At 37.1% G+C, this 17,699-nt stretch overlaps 1 protein-coding gene across 3 annotated transcripts in view; it reads right to left on the reverse strand.

Annotated features, from left to right (window-relative positions):
* RABGAP1L (RAB GTPase activating protein 1 like) overlaps positions 1-17,699 on the reverse strand; it is a 665,842-nt gene that overhangs the window by 253,056 nt on the left and 395,087 nt on the right. For all 3 annotated transcript variants that reach the window (XM_057728667.1, XM_057728668.1, XM_057728669.1), the window contains exon 15: positions 10,985-11,059. In XM_057728667.1, coding sequence (XP_057584650.1) covers positions 10,985-11,059 — 75 coding nt within the window. The remainder of the gene's footprint in view (positions 1-10,984; positions 11,060-17,699) is intronic.

Below are 17,699 nucleotides of genomic sequence, written 5' to 3' on the forward strand. Positions count from 1 at the left end.
GGATTCTTAACCACTGCGCCACCAGGAAAGCCCCTGTACTACTTTTTCTAGTCCCTTGAGGTGTAAAGCTAGGTTGTTCATTTGAGATATTTCTTTTTTCTTGATATATGCATTTATCACTATAAAATTCCCTCTTAGACCTGCTTTTGCTGCATCCTATGAGTTTTGATATGTTGTTTCTATTTTCACTTGTCTCAAGATATTTTTGAAAATTTCTCTTTTTTTCATCCCATTGTATGTTCAGGAATGTGTTTTTAATTTGCACACATTTGTGAATTTTCCACCTTTCCTCCTGTTATTAGCTTCCAGTTTCATAACATTGTGGTTGTAAAAGATACTTTATATTCAATTTCTATCTCAAATTTGTTGAAACTTTTTCTGTGACTTAACATATGATATATCATAGAAAATGTTCCATGTGTGCTTGAGAAGAATGTGTTGCTGGTGGTGGATGGAATGTTCTGTGTATATTTGTTAGGTCTATTTGGTCTACAGTGCTGCTCAAATCTCCTGTTTCCTTATTGATTCCCTGCCTGGATGATCTATCCATTTTTGAGAGTAGGGTACTAAAGTACCCAAATATTATTGTATTGCTATTTATCTCTTATTTTAGTTCTGTTTGTATTTGCTTTATATATTTAGGTGCTCTAAACATATAGGTGAGTGCAATAAAATTTTATAATTTGTTATATCCTCTTGATGATTTGACTCCTTTATTTTTATATGACTTTCTTCATCTGTTTTGAACATTTTTACCTTAAAGTCTATTTTGCCTGATATAAGCATAGCTAACTCTACTCTTTCTTTTGGTTACCATTTGCTTGAAATATCATTTTCTATCCCTTCACTCTCAGTCTATATGTGTTCTTAAAGCTAAAGGGAGTCTCTTTAGGCAGTATATCATTGGATCTTGTTATATTTTTCTTTATCCAATCAGCCATTCCATGTCTTTTGATTGAATAATTTATCCATTTACATTTAGTATTATTGATAGATAAGGACTCACAATTAACATTTTGTTAATTGTGTTCTTTTTTGTAAATCCTTTGTTCCTGGCTTCCTCTCTTACAGTCTTCCTTTGTGATTTGATGATCCTTTGCAATGGTATGCTTTGATTCTCTTCTGTGAATCCACTGTCGGTTTTTGCTTTATGGTTAACATGAGACTTACATAAAATATCTTATAATTAAAACATCCTATTTTAAGTTGATAACAACTTAACTTTGATAGCATACAGAAACTTGATTCTTTAAATTCTTCCCACCTCACTTTAGGTTACTGATGTTACAATTTACATCTTTTTTATATATATTGTGATAAAAATTACTGTAGTTATAGTTATTTTTAATACACTTGCTTTGTAATTTTTAAAAAAGAGATATAAGTGAATTATGTACTACCATTATACATTAGAGAATCTGACTTTGACTACGTATTTACCATTACCAGTGAATTTTACACATTCGTGTTTTTATGATGTTAATCAGCATCCTTTTATTTCAGCTAGAAGAATGCCTTTTAGTGTTTCCTGAAAGGCAGGTCTAGTGATGATGAACCACCTCAGCTTTTGTTTATCTCTATTTCATTTATGAAGGACAGCTTTACCAGGTATAGTATTCTTGGTTGACAGGTTTTTTCTTTCACTATTTTGAATATACCACCCCACTCCTTCCTGGCCTACAGTGTTTCTCTTGAGAAACTAAATAGTCTCTCAACAGTCTTTATCAATAGGCTTGTATGTGATGAGTGGCTTTTCTCTTGCTGCATTCAAAATTCTCTGTCTTCCATGTTTAGCAGTTTAAATATAATGTGTCTCGGTGCAGCCCTTTTCAGATTGTAACCATTGAGGTCTTTTGGGCCTCATGAATCTGGAAGTTCATTTTCTCCTTCAGTTTGGGACATTTGCATCTATTATTGCTTTAAATAGACTTTCTGTCTCCTTCTCTTTCTATTTCTAGGATTCCCATAATGTATACATTGTATAATTTGATAGTATCCTATAAGTCTTTCTCCATTTTTTTTCTTTTTGCTCCTCTGACTTGATAACTTCAAATGATCTATCTTCTAGTTCACTAATTTCTTTCTTACATTTGGTTGAGTGTGTTGTAGCTCCCTATCGAAGTCCTCAGTTCTGTCGTATTTTTCAGGTCTAGGGTTTCTGTTTGTTTGACATTTCTCTTGTTTTGTTGAACTTGTTTTCTCGTCACTCCTTTCCTAATTTCATTTAGTTGTCTGTGTGTTCTTGTAGTTCACCAAACTTCTTTTAGAGGATTATTCTGAATTCTGTCAGATAGTCCATTTCTTTAGAGCCCATTCTTGGATTTTTATTAATTTCCTTTGGTAATGTTATGTTTACCTGATTCTTTATGATCCTTGATTCCTTGCATTGCTATCTGCACACCTGAATAAGCAGTCTCCTCTTACAGACATTATAGGTTTGCTGTAGCATGGAAAGACATTCACCAGTTAGCTTAGCTTGGAATAATGCTGGTAGCATCCATGGGCAAAAGCAGGACTTGCTCTCAAAGTCTCACTCTGAGGTTGGGATAGGGAGCGGTGGTGACACTGGCTTGACTATGCAGTTGGGTGGGCCTGCTGGCTGGGATCCACATACAAGGAGGGACACTTGGTGAACTCACTGATTGGGTGGGGCTGCTGGCTATGCTCCATGGCCAGACTAGCCACCAGCTGGGCTCTGCAACCACCTCTGGATAGGCAAGTTCAAAGGCTATGTTCCCTGGTAGGGTGGCACCATTGGGTAGACTCTACAGTTAGGAAGAGCTATGGGCTGGGTTCTGCAATAGCATCCAACCAACTGCTATTGATACCTGACTGGATAAGGTATCAGGTTGTACTCCCCACCAGATGGTGCCACTGGCTTGACTCTGCTTAGGTGGGGCCACAGGCTGTGTTTCAAAGCTGGGCAGGGCCACAGGCTTGGCTTCATGATCAGATAGGCTATTGGCTGTGTTCCACTGTTGGGCAAGATAACAGAATGGGATATCTGATCAGGAAGGGCTTCCAGCTATATCACACAGTTGGGTGGGGCTAAAGACTTTGCTGTGTGGTCGGATGGGGTTAGTATCCTGGCTCCTTGACTAGAGGAGGCCGCGGTCTGTGTTTAGCAATTGGGCAGGACTGTAGGCTGGACTCCATGGCTTGATGGTACTATGGGCTGGGCTCTGAGGCTGACACCGTGACTCTTCAGGCTACCTGGTTATGCAGGGGCAGGGGCTATGCTCAACAGCTGGGCAGGGCTGCTCCCTTGGCTACTTGACTGACCAGGGCTGTAAGATGGGATCTGCAGCTTCACCAGTTCTCTGGCCAAACTTCCTAGAAGGTCAGAACTGAAGCTTATACTGGCAATTGTGTGGGGCCTGTGAATTTGCTTCCCTTCCTGGGCAGGGCAGTAGAACAGCCTCTATGGCCAGTATGGTCCACTAACTGAGGATCTAAATCAAGCAGAACTGCCAACCAATTTCTCTGGCCAGATGAGGTCACTGGCTTGGCTCTGCACATGGGCAGAGATACAGGCTGGGACTTCTCCTTGGGTACCACTGCAAGCAGGAATGTGGCCTGCCAAGATTTCAGCATTGTTTGTTATAAGTCCCAACCCCTTATTTGTCTCTATCTGATCTCTAGTGGTCAAGCCTCACAGATTCCCCTAGTGATTTCTATGAGGTGAGACCAAAGTAGGCCTCCTGGGAAGCATTCTGTAATCCTGAGGGAGCTGGGTATCCACCTCAGGCTCTCACCTTGGGATGTTGTAAGGATAAATGAGATGTATGTGAGAGACAACACAGGCACATGGTAGGTGACCAATAAATGTAGATTTCCCTTTTCTTTCCCTTCTTGAACACAGAGACTATGTCTTACACGTCAACTACCATAGTGCTTTATACACAGGTACTCAAAAAAATCAAAATGAATAAATAAATGGGTAGAAAATTTTATCTAGTCAAAAAATTACAAAAGAAATTTTTTTCTTTTTATATGCATCATCTCATTTAATTCACTCATCAGTCTTACAATGTAGGGGATATTTACTACTTCCATTGCAGAGGAAAGAAATCTGCAGCTAAGAGAGATTTAAAAAATGTTAAAACAATAAAAAAACTTTTTTAAAAAAAGGAAGTAGCAAAATGTGCTTCTTTTCATATAAATGAGAGCACTTATGTATCACTGGGAAGAATGTCCCCATCCTGCTCCTCACACTTTTTACTACTTAAATAGTGACAGGCTAGTGTCCAGGCTCCCCATGGAGTTAAAACACACAAGTTTAGGGTGAATGGCTGGGTTGGGGTATACTATGTAGCATAGTTATGTCTTTAAAATTTTACTGATCTTTTAAGGCTGATCACAGATGGCACTTAGAACACAGTCTGTTATTCACTTTAACCTGATGAGATCTTTGCTTTCTCTTAATCCCAAAGCTCTTTGTGGCATGTAGTATAGTAATTTGTATGCCCCTACAAACCTCTGGGCAGTGCTTTAACTTTGTATCCCCCAAAACTCTTAGCACAGAGAGTTAAATAAATAGCAAGTATTCAAAACTTACTTAAGATAATTTTTACAAAACTCTGAATACACGGGCCTTTATCAATGAAGGCATGTCATTCACACAGGGCAATTTGTTGCAATTGTGAAGATGAGAGCCAACAAAAATGGTGTGAAAGTGGAAGCAAGGGGCATCCAAATGTAACTGTATTAGTACCTGAGTTCTTTTAAGATTATTATAAATACTAAACATAAGAAATGTTTGTATTATCTGTATTTTGTACTATTAAGTTTGTCCTTCAATTAACATAAAAAATCAATCAAGATCTGAGAATCAATACCTAGCTGTACTATCAAACTTCACTTTACTACAAGAGTGGGTAACCCCACTAAGTAGTATTGTGGCATCCACCTACATTTTAAAAGCATTAAAATGACTAACTTACTACAATGATTAATATTTCATTGAACTAGACAATCCAATTTGTCATTTATATGTGATTGATATGTCTTAAAATATAACAAAAATAAATCACTGAATAATATATTTTAAAATAAAATATTAAGAAGTTGGACTATGATGTGTCTCTAACAGTGACTATCCACCTTGGCTGTGTACAGGAGCTTTGTCATGGAATCATGATTGTTTTATTGGGAAAATGAAGAGATTAACATTAAAAAATCTTATAATTTAGGATAGTAAAATATCATCCGTGGCTCTATGAAATACAAAACTAAACACCTGCCTCACATGCACCATCTGAGAGTCAAACATGATGTAATCACTGTTTGGTAACAAATGTTGGTAATGAACTGCCATCTGTACTAACAGGTAAATCACTCAGTGGAGCCAGTAGCTACGCTTCACTGCTTCTTTCTGCAACAAACCACAAAACAAAGCAGCCTCAGTACTTCAAAAGTCTTTAAGACTCAAGGGAAGTAACATACATCAAGATGTTTTTTGAAGTAAAATTATATGTTGATAATTTAAAATAATCCCCTTATTTAGGATAAAACTAAATTTTTTATTTCACATAACTGTGTTTCACACCTTTTTGTAGTCAGTCTCCCTTTTTCCATGAAGGTAATGAATATTCCACTGATTTTTTTTTTGTTTTCTTCAACAAAAGGTAGATGCTAGTGGCTATTCTGAAAACCATAAATTAATGAGTCTTCATTTTCTGTTTACAAATTGAAAAGCAAACAGATGAAAACTTCTGTTTATTTTCCTTTTAAATCAAATACATGCTGAAATACATTTAAATTTAATATCTATCTGTAAGTCTTAAAACATACTGTACCACATATTAGTTTGCTATGTGTGCTCAATATAAGCTAGGGCCCCAAAAAAATTGGCCAGCAAAATAATTATTAGTTTTACGAAGAATAGCATTGTTAGAGGCATTCATTCATTTGACCCCATTTGATCCTTACAAAATTCAGTAAAGTAGGTATTATTTTTACATTTTAAATATTAGACTAGTGAAGTTCAAGGAAGTTAAGTGAGTTGCCAATAACTATACATCTACTAAGTAAAGCCTGGACTTAATCCCCTGGCTGCACTCTTTTTGTGCCAGATACAAAATAAGAATCTACACTTATAATACAAGGTATTTAATATTCATAAGAACCCTAGAAGGATGATAATATTATTTTCATTTTATATTATAAATGAAGAAACTGAAGCTCAGGAAACTTGCCCAAGGTCATGTAACTTGAAAGGTATTAAACCACAATTCAAATTCATAGTTGTGCTTTTTATTATCCTTTGAAGGGGTTCAGCTTTGAAAGGGCAAAGAGACCTGAGAGCGCTAAACGGGAGGATCAAAAGAGGATTTTTTTTTAAGGTAAAATGTCTTGAGCGTATTTACCGGACACAGAGAGAAGATGCTGGGGAGTGGCTCCAAAGCACTGATGCAAGAATTAACAGAGAAGAGGAAAACCTCTTGGATTTATAATGAAAAAGTGATTTGGGAGTATAGAAGGGCTTATTAAAAATATACTAAAACTCTTGTAGTAAAGAATCACTGTAAGATAATGTGATGTATCTGTCTAGCATCCTATCTCCCTATCATTTAATGTCAAAACCTCTTTTCTTGTAGGAAAACCATTCCATTTTTCAGGAGGAGTTGATCCAGTTCACTGCCAGCACTGAGGCGGACTCCAGACCTGGGCCATGCCAATCAGATACTCTACCTTTCCTGCCTTAGTAATTGATTCAAGGATGGCAGATTACCAAGGCAGGCCAACCAGAGTCCTTCAGGGTTTTTGTTTGCTTGTTTGTTTTGTTTATTTAAGTGCAGGAGCTATAGCAAAAGGTGATTCCTTTTAAATGAAGTTGTAAAATTGAGGGGATATGAAGCTGGGGCAGTCTGCAGCCAGGCTGCCCACTTTGTGGCCTGCCCATATAAGTTCAGGCAAGAAAATCTAAGCAGAACAGAGATACAGACACACAGATTTCTGATGACAAAATATGAACTCTGGAATCCAACCATATCAAAAGCATCTCTGCTCTGGACTTCCCAGTTATGTGAGCCATCGATTTCCTTTTTAATTTAGACTCCTTTGAGTTAATACTACATCACACGTAGCAGGAAGATTCCTAAAAAATATAATGGCACAAATATTTTCACTTATATATACATAAAAAGAAACTAGGAAGTCTCTATTTTGTTACCTTGGACTCTGTAGAATCCTTATTTTCAGGAAAAGTAAGAAATAGCTCTGCTTCTCATTTCTTAAGCCCACTGGTTAAATCTTGTATGAAGCTTGTCTTCTTTGTGGGGGGAATAGTCTGAATTATCCAAAAATAATCCTTTTGCAGTTGGAAAGCTTCCATACATGCTGATACTAGTATATGTATGGTGATTTAAACTTAAAAAGGAGCATAATTTTCTGAAAGTCTCAAAAAGTGTATGTTCAATTAAAAAAAAAAAATCTTAAAGCTGCTTGACCATAAATATGTGAGAGAAATATACTGGGGTTAAAAATTATCTAAAATACTTTTTTTTTTTATTTTTTATTTTTTTGGGGGTACACCAGGTTCAATCATCTGTTTTTATACACATATCCCCGTATTCCCTCCCTTCCTTGACTCCCCCTCCTCGAGTCCCCCCCACCCTCCCCACACTCTAAAATACTTTATATGATTTTTAGAATAAATGAAATATATAAAAGGATATTATTTATTATACTTATAATGAAGATATTACTGATAACTTGCATATTTAACTTCAAAGGCAGATAAATACTAAAATGCTTAAAAGCAATCTGTGCTGTAAGTTTTTCTGATCTGTAAATGATAAATTTCTTATAATTCCATCAATAGATATAATAGCATCTTTGTGATAAAAATTTAATTCTTCACTGCTTAAACTACCACAAGTTACAAAGCTATTATCAAAGCATCTGGAAATTTCCAAGCACCAGGAGAAAATACTTATTTCTTCAAACTATTTAGACATGGAAAAACTTAAAAATTTTAAATTTTTGTTGCTGAACCTACTTTCATTTTTGGTCTTTCTTTCCTCTTAGGCAGGGAATGTGAAATATAAATGACCACAGGCAAGGAAAAGACAGCATCCCAGAAAGAGGCAGGTTCTGACAATGATTAATATGGAGCTGCCAAAGGGTGTCTGGCAGCAAAAAGAAGCAATAGCTTATGTAACTGATAAAAAATTAGTCAGTAAGACCCTAATAATGTATCTCCCTGGAACCCGAGATAGTGCATTTGATGAATTGTTTAAGCCAGACTGTATTCTTCTACCTATTTAAACCATCGAGGCAAAATTAAATATGGAAAAGAAAAAATTACAGTTAACTTCTCTTATTCAAATTGGTTAATGGATGGGTTGGCCAGTCAATGAAATATGCTGATTAATAGAATTATCATATGTACCTTCAATTAAAAATTACAACCTAAGATGTTTTTCATTAACACTGAATATCAGTTCATCTTTCCTCCAGGATTCTGAAGGCATTTCTATATTTCCAGTTATTTTTACAAGCCATGGCAACAACTGCATAGTTCTATTAATGTAGAAAGTGTAGAAACTAGACTGAATTTCTATTCATCTTGTCACATGCTTTGGAGGCAATTTTGTTGAATATGTTTATAATGGCTGACTTTACATGGCCCTTATAATAGGAGAGTAGATAATGTTAAAAAAAAAAGTGGGTTATTTGAGTTTCCTAGTTATTTGAATCACTCTCTCTTTTTTTTCTTTTTCAGGGAGGAAGTGTGTCCAAATATATATGAACCTACAGTTAACTAAACTTCTGTTACGTCTCAGAACAGACATCCTGGAGTGATATTCTTCTCGCTGAAGTTTAATCAATATATTATCATGTGTTTAATGGGGCTATAGGTCTAACATGCTAAACTGTGATATATGTGAAGATTACTTTGTGAAAGACAAAGCTTCACCATCCTTGGCTTCAACATCAGCTACTCATCAGAGTGATCATAAAAGCTCCTTTTAGAAGAATGATGATTCTGCAACTTGGTGAACACGTCCATGTCACTGCTTACAGTCTCCAGCCTCTTGTGGTAGGCACCTGACTATTCTAGATGCTAGGTGGATTTGGTAATAGAACAAAGGCTCCAAGAAATTGTGACTATAAAGTACTTAATAATCACAGAAAATCTCGAGAACATGGGCTGTGGAGATGACAAAAAAAGGACAGCAAGGAGAAGATCAAAAAGACCGTACACAGATAACAATGCCACAAAGAAAGAAGTCAAATTCAAAGTGAATAATCACAATAGAACCACCATATATTATCATTAAAATCAAATGATCAGAATTAGGACCACGAACCTACTATAATTGTTTCTCAGTTCCAGAATGCAAACCTAAAAGAAATGCTTTTGTTTTAAACTTGCTGGACCTCTCTGCTGCATTTGACATTATACAATGCTTCTTCTCTGCTGAAAATCCAGAAGTTCTTCAAGGATTCCTCTTCCTCGTCAGCCCTTTAAGTATGTGGCATTCCCGGGCTCTATCCTGTTCTTCGTCTTCTATTTATTCTTCTTATATGATCTAATCCACTCTCATGATTTCAGCTTTGATTTCTCCCCTCAGTGTAAGTCTCCAGTATACAGCTGGTTGCTGGACAGCTTTACTCAGATATCCTCCAAAATACCACCCCCACAAACTGCAAAACAAAATTCATCAACTCCTAACCTTTTTTCTCCATTCAGTCTCAATGCATGTGTTTTTTATCTCGGCTCCAAATACCATAGTTCATCCAGTCACCTAAGCAAGAAAACTGGACATGCTACCTTTGACCCTTCCTTTGTCAATCCATCCATGAAACCTACCAATTTTGCCTCCTGCATGTTTTTGTTTCTTTTTCTCTGGGTCTCAGCAGCTCTCATTTATATCGGCATTTCCTAACTGGTCTCTCTGCTGTTGCTTGCTCCCTTCAGTTCTACCCTCTACATGGATATAATAAGAATTTATCTGAAATGAACATCTAATTGTCATTCCCTTGCTTCGAACTAAACAGTGGCTCCTCATTAGCTTTAGAATAAAGCCCACATTTCTTGACATTATTAAAAAGTCTTCATACTTTGGTCCCTGCCCATATGACCATTTTTACCACACAGCTCTCGCTGCACACAATTTCTATAGCAATGGTATAGAAACTGTCATTTCCTACTGTTCCCTTCACATGCTGTGTGCTTTGTGTTTCCATACATTTGCTTACCTTGTTCCTTCTGTCTAGCAATCTCTACTTCCTCTCTTACCCAGCTCGCCTCCCCCAACCTCAAATATTTATGTCCTGGCAAAGCTACCACCTCCTTTAGAAAGTCTTTGCTGAAAGTTCTGGCAGAGCTGAGTTGGGTAATTTTCCTCTCTATTCTCATATTCTGTGCATTGCTTTCATCAAGCACACTATAAGTTCCTCTATAGTGATCATGACAAAAATCAACACAGAGACATAAAAAGAATTAAAATAATAGGTATGTGCCTATGTTACCTGTGCCCCATCCTAGCTCAAGAGGCCTTTGAGAACACAAATGATAAATTATTATTTGTAACCCCACTTCCTAGCCCACTACTGACAACTGATTCTCAATAAATGTTCTGTTAAATGAAGGAGACTAAGAGGAAAGAGTGTATACAAAAATACATCACAGAAAAGATAAAAGATTTCCTTGTCATGTTCCTTCATGATGGTCCTGGTCCTGCTCACATGTGGGCAGTTACATTGACTTCTTTAATTCTAGAGGGTTCTAGTTAAAAATAACTCCAAATAAGCAGTTTATTCCCTACCAACCAGCAAAATTAATTCTATTGAGAAACTGTCCTGTTGGTGACATCAGATCTCCTCCTTTATCACCAGAAGTACATTTTAAAAAAGATGTGCCAAGTGTAATCTCCATCAGCTAAATGGAGGAGAGGAAGGGAGGACAAAACCAAGCAGACAATAAAATAAACTTGGCAGCACCATGCCATTTCTTACATGGAAAATTACTTACATGCAGCAGCAATACAGCAGCAAGAAAAGACTGTCCTTGACAGTACCCAATGTCTTCATCGTAGACAGAGTAGGCCTAGAGAAAAGATGGAAAGAAAGAAAGATCATAAACATTCACAGATTTTAACCTAAGTGCTAGCTCACATCAGGCTGCTGCTTGTTCTTGCTGCTGGCCTGTCCACCACAATCTCACGGATCCCTCCACTTGGATGCGTGAACCATCAGCCCAGTGGGATCTCCCAAAGAGGCTGTACATTTCCTAAAGCAATTCTAGATGTCCCATTATCCCCAGGTTCATCTTTAGAATATGGAATAAAGAGATGCTCAGAGCACCTGAATTAATTTTTAAAGATCCATTATGGTTTGTGGTCAGGCAAATGAGATTGCGGAAAGAAGGACCAAAGAGTGGAAGAGGGTGGGAAGGTTCCACAGTTGATGTGGGAATTCTAATGCTCTATACGGGGGAAATCTTAATGCTGTGAAAGTATACTGCAGATCCCCTAACCTAATAGACAGAAGAAAAAAAAATCACCCTCCCTAGCCTCTACTAGAGGCTACCTTCTCTCCGAGGCTATGTTCTCGGACACCTTCTAAACTACTCTCCCACTTTTCAGAGGATGAAGGGTGACTCCTCCCATCTATACCACTGGGGCAAACCACAAACAATTAGTATTGCCTGCATTTTAAGCAGAATGGCTGGGAAAGCCTCATGCCACACATGCACCCACTGTCACAAATGTTCTAGCTATTTACCACCTTTATCATTGCAACCAGGCCGGCTAGTATAGAGCCAGAGGTCCACTCATAGGAAATATAGTGTTCCTAGAGAAGCAGCTATCATACTGTTCAACTTAATATTCACCTTAGTCTTTATAGGAAAGGAAATGAGGCTGCATGCTTAATACATACTAATACTTCAAACTGCCGAGATTATAATTTTTTTTAAAAAGATACTCTGTTCGAGTTTTTAGGAGGTTGAATCAGTTACAGTAGGCGGATCCTGCTGATCAAAGACTACAGAATAGGAATTAGTAAGGTTTTGCTGTAAAAGGCCAAATAGTAAATATTTTAGGCTTTGAGGGACACTTATATATCTGTTGCATATTGTCTTTCTCTTCTTAAACAACCCCTTACAATACAAAAACCAATTGTGGCTCAAGGGTAGTGTAAAGGCAGATAGCATAGGCTGTAGTTTACTGACCCCTAATGTAGCACAACAACAAAAATCATTCAGATGCTCCTATATTTATTTTTAAAAGACAAACACAAATTGTGCTGTTTAAATCCTGGACATGTATCCCTTTCCACGTATCCCACCTATCTGTTGTGCTTCATTTTAGTGGGGGGATCTCCATTTAATGTGCTTAATACAATGCACTATGCTTTTGCAAGTATAAACATTCTCTCTCTTCAGGGCAATGGTTATCAAAGATAACTAGGAACAGTTACCATAAGGAGGGTAAGTGAGGTATCTCCCATATGCCAAGGTAATCAGAGTACAGGGACTAGAGCTCTTTTTTTACTTAAAAAAAAACTTTACTGAAATATAGCTTATATTCAATGAAATGCACAGCTTTTAATTTCACAATTGCTTGAGTCATTTATGTAACCCTGTCATTACAGAGTATTTCCACCATTCTAGAATGTTCCTCATGCCTCTTTGCAGTCAAACTACCTCCACCCCAGGCCACCAGTGATCTTATTTTGTTCACAGTCTATTATTAGCATTGAATTTTTTAAAGAATTTCATGTAAGTAGATTAATATAATATATACTCCTTTGTGTCTGGCCTTTTTCACACATAATGCTTCTGAGATTCTTCCATGTTGTTGCCTGCATCAGTAGTTCAATCCCGATAATCGTTGAGTACTAGTCCACCACATGAACATACCACGATTGGTCTATCCATTCTCCCACTGATGAATGTTTGGGTTTTTTTCCAGTTTGGGGTTAGGACAAATAAAGCTGGTTTGTATACACAAGACTTTTTATGTACATAGATTTTCATTTCCCTTGGGTAAACACCTAGGAGTGGAGGTTCATGGTTCAAGTGTATGTTTAACTTTATAAGATGTTGCCCAACTATTTTGCAAAGTGGTTGTTCAATTATTGCAATCACACCAGCAAAATCTGAGTATTCACTGCTTCAGATCCTTGTCAATACTTGATATTGCCAGTCTTTTTCCTTTTATTAATTCCTGTGGTTTTGACTTAAATTTCTCTGCTGGCTAATGACATAGAGCATATTATTATGTGCTTTTAGGCAATTGATACATATTCTTTTGTGACTGTCTCTTCAAGTTCTTGCTTACTTGTTTAATCAGGCTGTTCATCTTATTATTGTTGATTCATGGGAGTTCTTTATACATTCTGTTGACAAGATCACTGTCTGACATATGTATTACCAATATTTTCTCCCAGTGTGTGGGCTGCCTTTTCATTCTCTTAATGGTGTCTTTTGAAGTACTATTGTTATCTTTTAACCTTCTGCTGCCAATGATGATATTATCACACTCTCTTCTAATGAGAAAAAATTAGATCATGGAATCACTACCTAATGAATTTGAAAGAAGCTTTTCTTCATTATAACCAGTTTCCAGAGCTCAGCCTGATTTTAAAAACTGAAAGATGGATTAGCATCCTTTTACTTATTTAATTTTCTTTGATTTATACAGTTATGAGTCCTTATTTATACTTTTATCCAGAGCTCATGGATGTGTGTGTGTGTGTGTGTGTGTGTGTGTGTAGGTCAGGGGTGGAAGGAGGGTTACAGACAGAAAAGAGAAGGAACAAATAACAAAGAAAGGGGGAAAGGTTCTTATATGATCCCTATTTAGTGCATTCCTGATGGTGCTCTGTCACTTCCTTTTCCATGAACAAGGAACTGAGATTTGTAGATAAGAGATCATGTCACATATATTTTCAAGGCTTCCCTTCCCCATGAGAGATGTCTAAGTTGAGGATTCCTTAAAACTGGGGCTCTCTAAAGTCAATCATGCTTCATCAACCCTGACATAACTTTGACAAATGTTTGATCCATCCTTATATATTTAACATTTACTGAGAAGTGTGCTATTCATATGCTCTTTTGTGTTACAAGAGAAGTCCAATATAAAACGAAAGTCCACAACACACCAGACAAAGAAGGGATGAACTCAGTGACCTCACAAACTATAACTCTAACAGGAAAGCTGAGAATAAAAGTGCAAATCAGCAATGTATTGATTGTACTTTCTAATTGTGTTATGGCTTTGGATTAGGTTAGTAACAAAAATGACTTTTCAGAGGCCACCTACTACATTGATTTTATGATTCACAGTTTGAAAAACACAACGTTCTAGCAAGTTCCTTCCCCTGGAGTTCTTCCAAGCACTGTTTGGCTTTAGTCTAAGCCTTCTCTGAGTTGAACCAAATCCTTTCTCTCTATTTGAAACTTGCATCTCTTTGTACCATACCTCTCCCCACTCCTCATTTTAATTGCTTTTCTGGCCAGATGCCTGCTCAGACTGACTTTCAAAAACCATCTGAGTACTACTTCTATAATGGAGGAGTAATTCCTACTGGACAAACCTTCCCTCTGGTAACAAATTTAAATTATATCTAGACAAATATATAAAACAACTATCTGAAGGCACTGAACAAAAAGCAGGAAGAAACTGGCGGGGAGAATAAACTTGGAAGAAGGGAATGACACTGGGTAAAATTCTCATTCTTTATGGCTTTTGCTGGAGGTCATGCACCAGTGGTGCCACACTGGATGGCTAAAACTTGGATATAAAACTGTAGACTTGTTGGCTTGAAGAACCAGGGAACAGATTGGGGTGGACCATAACAGCTAGAAAGTAAGAGTGGAAATGCTAGGAAAAAGGATTAACAGAAGAGAAGCCTTTACTACACTTAGCGTAAAAGAATTTACAATACCCAAGACAATGTAAAACTGATACAAATACAGGCAAATAATTAATAGAATAGAATAAAAAGTCTAGAAGTAGAGCCACACTCATACAGGCATTTAAATTCAACACAGTTACCAAGATAATATACTGAGGAAAGGAAAAAATTTTATATGTGTAAAAATTTAAGTATATAAAAATTGTTTCAACAGATGCGCTCAAACAATTGGATATCCATATGGGGGAAATAAATGAACCTGATTCCTACTTCACTTCATATGCAAAAATTAATTCTAGATGTACTATGCTCCTAAACATAAAACTATAACTATAAAGCTACTCAGTGAAAACACAGAACATCTTTGTAACTTGGTAAATGCAAAGGTTTCTTAGCCAGGGCACAGAAACATCAACCATTAAAAAAATAAACACATACAGTAGACATCATCAAAATTTAGAAACTTCCACTGATAAAAGGACACCATTAAGAAAATAAATAGGTAAACCACAGACAGCAAAAATATCTGCAAATGTATCTAAGCAAAATCTTGAATGGGAATATATAAAGAACTCTTACAACTTGATGTCAAACAATCCAATTTAAAAATGGACAGAAGATTTGAGAAGACGCTCCACAAAGAAATACCTATAAATGCCCAATTGGAATGTGACCAAGTGGAGAGGAGGTGACGATGGTGGATTAGGAGGATGTGGAACTCACCTTCCCCCATGAACACATCAAAAACACATCTACATGTGGAACAATTCTCACTGACAACTAACTAGCAGAAAGACTCCTGTACAACCAAGATTGTAAGAAAGATCCATACAGAATTGAGTAAGAAAGGAAGAGAAGTGATCATGCTGGGACCTGTACCCCTAGGAGGAGACTCAGAGGGAAAGGGATTACAAGAGCAGAGATCCTCCCTGGAGAGTGAGCAGTGTGAGCCACATATTGGGTGCCACAGCCTTGGGGACCAACACAGGGAAGACAAGCTCCTCGGCTGGAGGGCAAACGGGATTAACAGGAGGGCTGTGAAAAGACTAGACTCCACGTGTGAGAAGCATGAACATCCTTCCTTGCTCCTGAAGCAGGATGGAGGAGGTGGTTTGTAAATTGCATGAGTGGCTGGCCAGCTTCCGGTGACCACTCTAGTTTGTGCCCCTGTCTGAGCCAAGTGAACACTCTAGCCCTGCTGGCTTCACAACGCAGCTCCACACTGGGGTGAGGGCTGCCATGGCTGAGGAGGAAGGTCGACTATGAGACACAGAGATGGCTCAGACCCAAAGCGGCATCTGAGCAGGTGGAGGGAAACGTTATTTACACAGGCAGTGCATCAGAAGCAGTCTGGGTCTCAGACCCCAACTGGACTGCCACAGCCCAAGCCCTGACCTAGCCCAAATGCCCTCACCGGCACCTCCTGCTCAAACACCATTCCTCTGGGGAGAGGGTGCCAGTGCTGGGAAGGGAGAGAGCACACACTGTTCAGTTTCATTTGTCTCCAGGTATTTTTAAATTACCTCTCTGATTTCTTCAGTATCTATTGGTTATTGAGTAGCATACTGTTTAGCCGCCACATGTTTGTGTGTTTTTGCAGTTTTTTTCTTGTACTTAATTTCTAGTCTCATATCACTGTGGTCAGAAAAGATGCTTGATATGATTTTAATCTTAAATTTATTGAGACTTGTTTTGTGGTCTAGTATGTGATCTATCCCTGGTTAATTTCCATCTGCATGATCAATTTCTCCATTTATGGTTTGTTAATATTTGCTTTACGTATGTTGGGTGCATATATATTTATAATTACTATATCTTCTTCTTGGATTGATCCCTTTATCAAGAAGTAACATCCTTCTTTATCTCTTTGTTTTAAACTATATTTTGTCTGATATAAGTATTGCTACCCCAGCTTTCCTTTTATTTTCATTTTTATGAAATATTTTTTTCCATCCTTTCACCATCTGTGTCTTATATGAAGTGAGCCTCTTGTAGGCAGCATATATATGAATTTTACTTTTTTAAACTCCATTCCACCTTTTGATTGGAACATTTAGTCCATTTACATTTAAAGTAGCTATTGATGGGTATGTACTTATTCCTATTTTGTTAACCGTTTTCTGGTTGTTTTGTAGTTCTTTTTGTTCTTTTTTTCTTCTTTTGCTCTCTTCCTTATTGATTTGATTACTATTTTTAGTGTTATGTTTAGATTCCTCCCTCTTTTTTGCATGTGTATCTATTATAGATTTTTGGTTTGTGGTTACCATGAGAGTCACACATAACAACCTATATGTATACACATGTATGTGTGTGTGTATATGATAAGTTGATGACTACTTAAGTTGGAATCCATTTTTACTCACCCATCCCCAACATTTAATGTTTTTGACATGATAGTTTACATTTGTTTTGTGTATCCCTTACCTACTTATTGTGGGTATAGATGACTTTATGATTTTTTTCTTTTAACTTTTGTACTAGCTTTTAAAGTGGTTGATTTTATAGTAGGTTTGTCTTTATTGATGAGATTTTTCCTTTTGTAATTTTTATATTTAAATTTATGATCTTTTCTGGTTAGAGAGTTCCCTTTAGCATTTCCTGTATAGCTTGTTTAGCAGTGCTGAACTTCTTTAGCTTTCGCTTGTTTGTAAAACTCTTTCTTTCAAGTCTGAATGATAATCTTGTTGTGCAGAGTATTCACTGTTGTAGGCTTTATTCTTTAATCACTTTGAATATATGATGCCACTTCCTTCTGGCCTGAAAGTTTCTGCTGAAAAATCAATTGATCGTCTTATGTACGAGTTCCCTCATACATAACTCGTTGC

This window comes from Hippopotamus amphibius, chromosome 3, assembly GCF_030028045.1.
Source record: "Hippopotamus amphibius kiboko isolate mHipAmp2 chromosome 3, mHipAmp2.hap2, whole genome shotgun sequence".
NCBI classification, from domain to species: domain Eukaryota; kingdom Metazoa; phylum Chordata; class Mammalia; order Artiodactyla; family Hippopotamidae; genus Hippopotamus; species Hippopotamus amphibius.